The 6854-nt window shown below is 47.5% G+C and overlaps 2 protein-coding genes across 2 annotated transcripts; one reads left to right on the forward strand and one right to left on the reverse strand.

Annotated features, from left to right (window-relative positions):
- Positions 1–50: 50 nt before the first annotated feature.
- On the forward strand, positions 51–3706 carry HSPA5 (heat shock 70kDa protein 5 (glucose-regulated protein, 78kDa); the record flags this gene model as incomplete). The annotated part of the gene is made up of 7 exons (XM_010289113.1): positions 51–282; positions 578–715; positions 996–1108; positions 1190–1580; positions 1900–2137; positions 2343–2510; positions 2812–3706. Coding segments are annotated over 7 exons (1840 nt in total), but the record flags the coding sequence as incomplete, so codon positions are not given.
- Positions 3707–4812: 1106 nt separating this feature from the next.
- Positions 4813–6850, reverse strand: RABEPK (Rab9 effector protein with kelch motifs; the record flags this gene model as incomplete). Its single annotated transcript, XM_010289114.1, has 5 exons — positions 4813–5114; positions 5330–5479; positions 5664–5813; positions 6397–6558; positions 6817–6850. Coding segments are annotated over 5 exons (798 nt in total), but the record flags the coding sequence as incomplete, so codon positions are not given.
- Positions 6851–6854: the final 4 nt, after the last annotated feature.

Below are 6854 nucleotides of genomic sequence, written 5' to 3' on the forward strand. Positions count from 1 at the left end.
GGAAGAGGGGGTGCAGACCCCAGCGCCGCCTGACTGCTCTGCTACCCCAGCGTGGGTGTCTTCAAGAATGGCCGCGTGGAAATCATCGCCAACGATCAGGGGAACCGCATCACGCCGTCCTACGTGGCATTCACGCCCGAGGGGGAGCGCTTGATTGGGGACGCCGCCAAGAACCAGCTTACGTCCAACCCCGAGAACACCGTGTTTGATGCCAAGCGGCTCATCGGCCGCACCTGGAACGACCCTTCCGTGCAGCAGGACATTAAGTACCTGCCATTCAAGGTGCGCCCCGAACGCGGAAGGATGGGTGGCGGGTGGGGGGCCTTTGTGGCCTGACAGAAGAGGCTACTGAGTCATGGTGCCCTTCTGAGCAACCCTGCAGTTCTCCAGCCCTGCCGGGAGGGTTAGTGTGCAGGGATGTGGCTGTGCTGTGTAGAAAACGGTTCCTTGTGTGAGGTAGTGTTCAAGTGATGTCTTGTTATATAGAGACTTTGCTTAATCTTAAGAGAGAAAGAAACACTTGGACAAGTGGGAATAGTTTTATGAATGGTTGAGCAGGACAATATGTTCTTTTCAGGTTGTTGAAAAGAAAGCCAAGCCCCATATTCAAGTTGATGTTGGAGGTGGACAGACAAAAACATTTGCTCCTGAAGAAATTTCTGCGATGGTCCTCACAAAGATGAAGGAAACTGCAGAGGCTTACTTGGGGAAGAAAGTGAGTTCATGAGTGCTACCAGTAAGAACTTGAAGCAGCAGTTTTACAAAACTGAAGACGGGTGGGCTGAATCTGTGGAGTAACCTTGCAATCCTAAACTCTGTTTAGGGCTGCTGCCCCTTGGGCAGCGGAGATGAATGTGCTCAGCCGATGGTGGGCTTTCATATATATTTAAAGGACAATGGTACTACTTGGTAGCAGCATTGCTATGGTTATTTACGACCTATGTGCTTTTCTTTCATTTCCATTAACAAAATTGTATCTCTTGCTCCTTATTTAGGTTACTCATGCTGTTGTTACTGTGCCAGCCTACTTCAATGATGCTCAGCGTCAGGCTACAAAAGATGCTGGTACTATTGCTGGGTTGAATGTGATGAGAATTATTAATGAGCCGTAAGTAGCCTTACCTGTCCTGCCTGCTGGGGAGGTGGGGGTGGCAGTCTCAGGTTGCTGAATGGGCTGTTCCCTCTACAGAACGGCTGCTGCCATCGCTTATGGGTTGGACAAGAGAGAGGGTGAGAAGAATATCCTTGTGTTTGACTTGGGTGGTGGAACTTTTGATGTATCCCTCCTGACAATTGACAATGGAGTCTTTGAAGTTGTGGCTACCAATGGGGACACTCACCTGGGTGGAGAAGACTTTGACCAACGTGTTATGGAACACTTCATCAAACTCTACAAGAAGAAAACTGGAAAAGATGTCAGGAAGGACAACAGAGCTGTGCAGAAGTTAAGACGGGAAGTGGAGAAAGCAAAGCGAGCCTTGTCATCTCAGCACCAGGCTAGAATTGAAATAGAATCCTTCTTTGAAGGAGAGGATTTCTCAGAGACGCTTACTCGAGCCAAGTTTGAGGAGCTGAACATGGTAAGTTTAGAAGGGTAAAGGTACGTTGCCTCAGCTCTAGATTGGAGGCTTGTGGATGTGCCATATTTAATGCTGTGACATTGCACTTCAGTGCAAGCAGGAAGTTATTTATACTCTAAAAAGCAGGCAGCTGCTCCTTGTCAGGGTAGCTGGGGCTGTGTGTATGTTAGTGACAGCTGAGATCTCATTGAGGGTGGTAATAAGCCAGTTGATGTTCCTTTTCTTGCAGTGGTTGTCCTTTGTATCCTAAGGCTGCATAACTGGGAGACTATGCATGTGGGAATACAGTCTTATAATCCTGGGGTCTTTGTCTTCCTAGGACCTGTTCCGTTCCACTATGAAGCCTGTTCAGAAAGTTCTAGAAGATTCTGACCTAAAGAAGTCTGATATTGATGAGATTGTTCTTGTTGGTGGCTCTACTCGCATCCCCAAAATACAGCAGCTAGTTAAAGAGTTCTTCAATGGGAAAGAACCCTCTCGTGGCATTAATCCAGATGAGGCTGTAGCCTATGGTGCAGCTGTCCAGGCTGGTGTTCTCTCTGGGGACCAAGATACAGGTAATGACATCTTTATGGTCACCTCAGGAGGGTGTTGCCTGAATGGTGGATATTGGTTATTGCCGAACAGAGGCAGTGGAACCTGCTACTTTTTCAGGCCTTAAGTTCTGTGCCTTTGAGGCCCCAGGGTTCTGTTTACAGTGATGGGATGTGGTGTTTCTTTCCCGTTGAAGTCATGTCACAGTCTTACCTTAATGTGTTCCAGGTGACTTGGTGTTGCTTGATGTCTGTCCTCTGACACTTGGCATTGAGACTGTTGGAGGTGTAATGACTAAACTGATTCCCAGAAATACTGTTGTTCCCACAAAGAAGTCTCAGATCTTCTCTACAGCTTCTGACAATCAGCCAACTGTGACAATCAAGGTCTATGAAGGTAAGTGTCACCTGTAGCCCATGTGACAGCTGGAATCTGTCTGTAGGACTTTCATACTTGACACTATCTGTGTCAAAGGCTGTAGATAACTTCTGGAAGCTTACAGATACATATCTACAGAGAAGAGCTCAGTTCACTTGCATCAAAAGCTGTTACTAGGATTTTTTCAAATGTCTTTTTCTATGGTTGTATTCTGAAGAGCTGCTCAGACCATATAGGTGTCAAGTTGGAATGAAAACCTTGTCTTCAAAGTACAAACCACAGCTAGGAAAGACAAACCATATCTAATTGTGTCTCCTAGGTGAGCGTCCCCTCACAAAGGATAATCATCTTCTGGGAACTTTTGATCTCACTGGAATCCCTCCTGCCCCTCGTGGTGTCCCTCAGATTGAAGTTACCTTTGAAATAGATGTGAACGGAATCCTCCGTGTCACCGCTGAAGACAAGGGCACTGGGAACAAGAACAAGATCACTATTACAAATGATCAGAATCGGCTGACACCAGAAGAAATTGAGAGGATGGTCAATGATGCTGAGAAGTTTGCAGAGGAGGACAAGAAGCTTAAAGAACGCATCGATGCCCGGAATGAGCTGGAAAGCTATGCCTATTCTCTGAAGAATCAGATCGGGGATAAAGAGAAGCTGGGTGGTAAGCTGTCATCTGAAGACAAAGAAACAATAGAGAAAGCAGTAGAGGAAAAGATTGAGTGGCTTGAAAGCCATCAAGATGCAGACATTGAAGACTTCAAAGCAAAAAAGAAGGAGCTGGAGGAAGTTGTTCAGCCAATTGTTAGCAAGCTCTATGGCAGTGCAGGCCCTCCCCCTGGTGAAGAGGAAGCAGCAGAGAAGGATGAGTTGTAGATACTGGCATCTCTGAATGTTGTGTGTGTATATATTGGACTCAGGAACATTTGTTTAAAATATTGAACTCTTTAATTTGGAATGTAACTTTGAATCTTCACTTGAGAGTGGAGCTGGAAATGCTAGCCCAAAGTGGCTGTATACTGCTTTTCGTTAGCAGTTGCTTGATGGCTGGGGAGGGAAGGGTAGTGGGGGGGGAGGGGGGGAGTGTAAATGCAAAATGGGTTTAGAAGTATTGGCAGTGGAAGCGTTCTATTTAACAGCTTGGTCATATGAACTTGGTGTAGAACTTTTCTACCTGAAGTGACCATAATAAATTTGTTATTTACACTGGACTTTGTTCAACCTAGTTTTGTTTTCAATTACCTAGTTGCAGGAGATGGCTCTAACTAGGACCCCCTCCTGTGCTCAAGCAGCCTCTTCCAGGCATGGGCAACAGGTGCTGCAGATGGCTCCGGGGCCTCAGCATCTCTTGCCCTTGGTTGAATGGCAACTCCTGACATACACCACACTTTCTGCAGTGTGCTGGTGTACTTGCAGCTGCACTGAGGATCATGATGCAACAGATCCTCATAAGGAAGGGAGGTAGTCAGCCTGAATAATGGCATGCTGGAGGGGGTAGTTTCTCCTTGTGCAGCTTCACTAGAGCCTGTGAGCTTCTTGATGGAGAGGTAAGTTAGCAATCAGCCATAGCAAAGCATCTGCCTGCATCAGAGGGATGATGCAAACTTAAACTGCAAAGCATTTTAGAGGAGGCTAGCTTAACTTCCACACATACAGCTTCCTGCAATATTAAAACTTCCTTGGAGCTTTAGTCTTACCTTAGAAAACTGCTCCATTGTCTCAAGCTTGAAGTGATAAATAAATGCTTATTTTTTTTAAAAAGCTTAGTTGGGGAAATGTGGTTAAATAAAGATTATGATCCTTATCCCCTCCATGGGATTAGGTAAATCTTGAGTACAGAAAGAGTTTTGTAGTGCCTGCTCTAATACCTCCTAAAAACCACTTAGCACTTTATACTTTCCCTGGTGGGGGGACACTTTTGTCTAGTTTTCATTCACTCATTTTCAAAATCATAGTGGAAGTTAAAGCTCAAATCATTCCCCCCAAGAAAACTTAATTTCCAGGCAACACTGTGGCTTTGCAGACAAGTGCTCCTCTATCCAACAGCACGTGAGTCTCTTGCATTGGAAAGCTGTCCAGACACAGCACAAGCCATTCCAGGCTCTTGCCTTCCAGCCACAGCTACCTGCCTGGGGAATGTGGCACCTCCTGTCAGCAGGACTGCATACAGAGAGAGCACCTGTACTGTGGGGGTGTGTTAGCACAGTGTGTTAGCCTTTGGAGGGTAAGAATTTCTTTATTGGAAAGAAGAGTTAACAATCTGACAGCACTGTAAAAACTGTAGAAAAGGCTGGTGCTGTGCAGGACTACAGCTCTGCTAGTCAAGCAGACAGACAATGCAGTCCCCATATATTTCCCCCTGTGTGTCCATCCCACCAAATACTAACAGCAGATGCACAACTGCATCTTCAGTGCACCCCTCCTCCTCCTGGCTCTCCTGGAGGGGGCCAGCTTTGTCACCTGCTGACACAGTCACCTCTTTCCCAGCTTTGTCTTGCCAGGTGACAGCTCCCACATCTCCATTCTTTCCAGCCCACCAGGGAATGACACACATGGCATGGTCCAGCCTCCCAGCAGGCAGAGGGGAATCAAATTGTAGGAGTGTCCACTGCTGCTTCTCTGCAGTGCAAAGATACACATTCTCACTTTTACATGTAGCTTCACAGGCTTAAAAAGCATGCTGGCACAGTGACATCATTAGTTAGACTAGTTTTCAACATAGAGTACTAGTATCACTCCAGTGCAATGATGCTAACTGCCAGGGGGCTGAGGGGGCAATGCATTTTCCAACAGACTGGCATTTACCATCACACAGCTGAGGGAAGTCACCCTACCTATGTGATACTTGTATGTAGTATCTAGCGTCCCATCTGTACTGATTCCACCAAAGATGTACAAGTGGTCTTTAAACACAGCTGATGAGTGGGATGCCCGTCCACCCGGGACATCACCAGTGGCTGGTATCTTAACCCACCTCATGTCATCTGTTGGAGAAAAAGAACACATGTGTGGTTACGCATTATAAAAACATCTGCAAGTTTTGTTGTTTTAAACAAATGGGGTAATATTTTAAGCACTTAAGAACCGATCTTTTAGAAAAAAGGTCCCCCAAAAGCAAAACATATCACACAACAGCTATTGCTCTGTAGTACCTATAGCCATACTTACTTATATCAATGCAGAACAGATCATTGTAAAAAATATCACCAGCTAAACCTCCATGTATGAAGAGTTTGGTCCCAGCTGCAACCACGACATGTCCGTGCCGAGGACAAGGGGGATCACCATGAGTATCTGGCTGGGACCACGTCAAGGTGGCTAAAAATGGAAGTACACATGCATTAGGAAGAAAACCCTGAAGTTCTACAAACCAGAGACCCTAGAGCCCTGCTGAGGCTTCCTAAGGAAACGCCTCCAGCGGGGTCAAAGAAGAGTTGATGCCCGATCACAGAGCATAGGCAAGCCCTCTGATGGAGCTCTGTGTGCTGTTTCGGGTAGCCAGTAGCTGGAAAGATTAATTCAAACTGGAAAGCAAACCCTTTCTGGTGCACACAGGGCTGTAAGAATGAACAGGACAACTCCGACAATAAACGAGCAGCACAGGATGATGCCACCACAGAAAGGAATCAGCTGTTGGGCAAACATGACAAACCACTCCCATGTCCCAGGGTGTTCCTCATCCCAGAACTTTACACTGCCATTTTGGCCCAAATTCCCCGTAACTACATAAAGGTAAGTACATGTCAACAGTGAGGAACATCCACCCATCCATTTAACCTCGCAGCCAAAGCAGGGGTCCAACATTTCCACATCTTTGATTGAACCTGAAATGCAGACCTCCCGTTCAACAGAGGATGGATTCCACCGTTTGGCATAACGCCCTTTACGCGTCCAGAGGTACCTGTGTCAAACACGTGAAGCCGCTGGTCTTTGACCGGTTCTGCTCCTTTATCGCCTCCTCCAAACACATACAGACAGTCTCCTACAGCTGCTGAGGAGGTGTGAAATGTCCTAGGCAGTGGCTGCACACCACTCACTTCAGGACTCTCCCAGGTTCCTATTTCTAATTAGGACATTTGATTAAAGAAGTAATCAACACGGTAACAGAAGACATGCTCCACTCCCCCAGCCACCGAGCCTGGCTGGCCTGTCCCGCCCCGCACACCCGCATCTCCCACAGGTCTGCACGTCGGAGCTGGCTCCTGGCCCCTCTCTCCGCCCTAGGCCCAGCGGGGTGGGCGCGGAGACCGGCCCTCGAGGGGAGCCCTGGGCGACAGAGCTGCCTCTGCGGGGCCCGGTACGCTGGCCCGCGGGCACTCACCTAGGTCCAGCACCTGGACGCAGCTCCGGTTCCCCGCC

The sequence above is a fragment of the Phaethon lepturus genome, unplaced genomic scaffold (genome assembly GCF_000687285.1).
Source record: "Phaethon lepturus isolate BGI_N335 unplaced genomic scaffold, ASM68728v1 scaffold23256, whole genome shotgun sequence".
Taxonomy (NCBI): Eukaryota; Metazoa; Chordata; class Aves; order Phaethontiformes; family Phaethontidae; genus Phaethon; species Phaethon lepturus.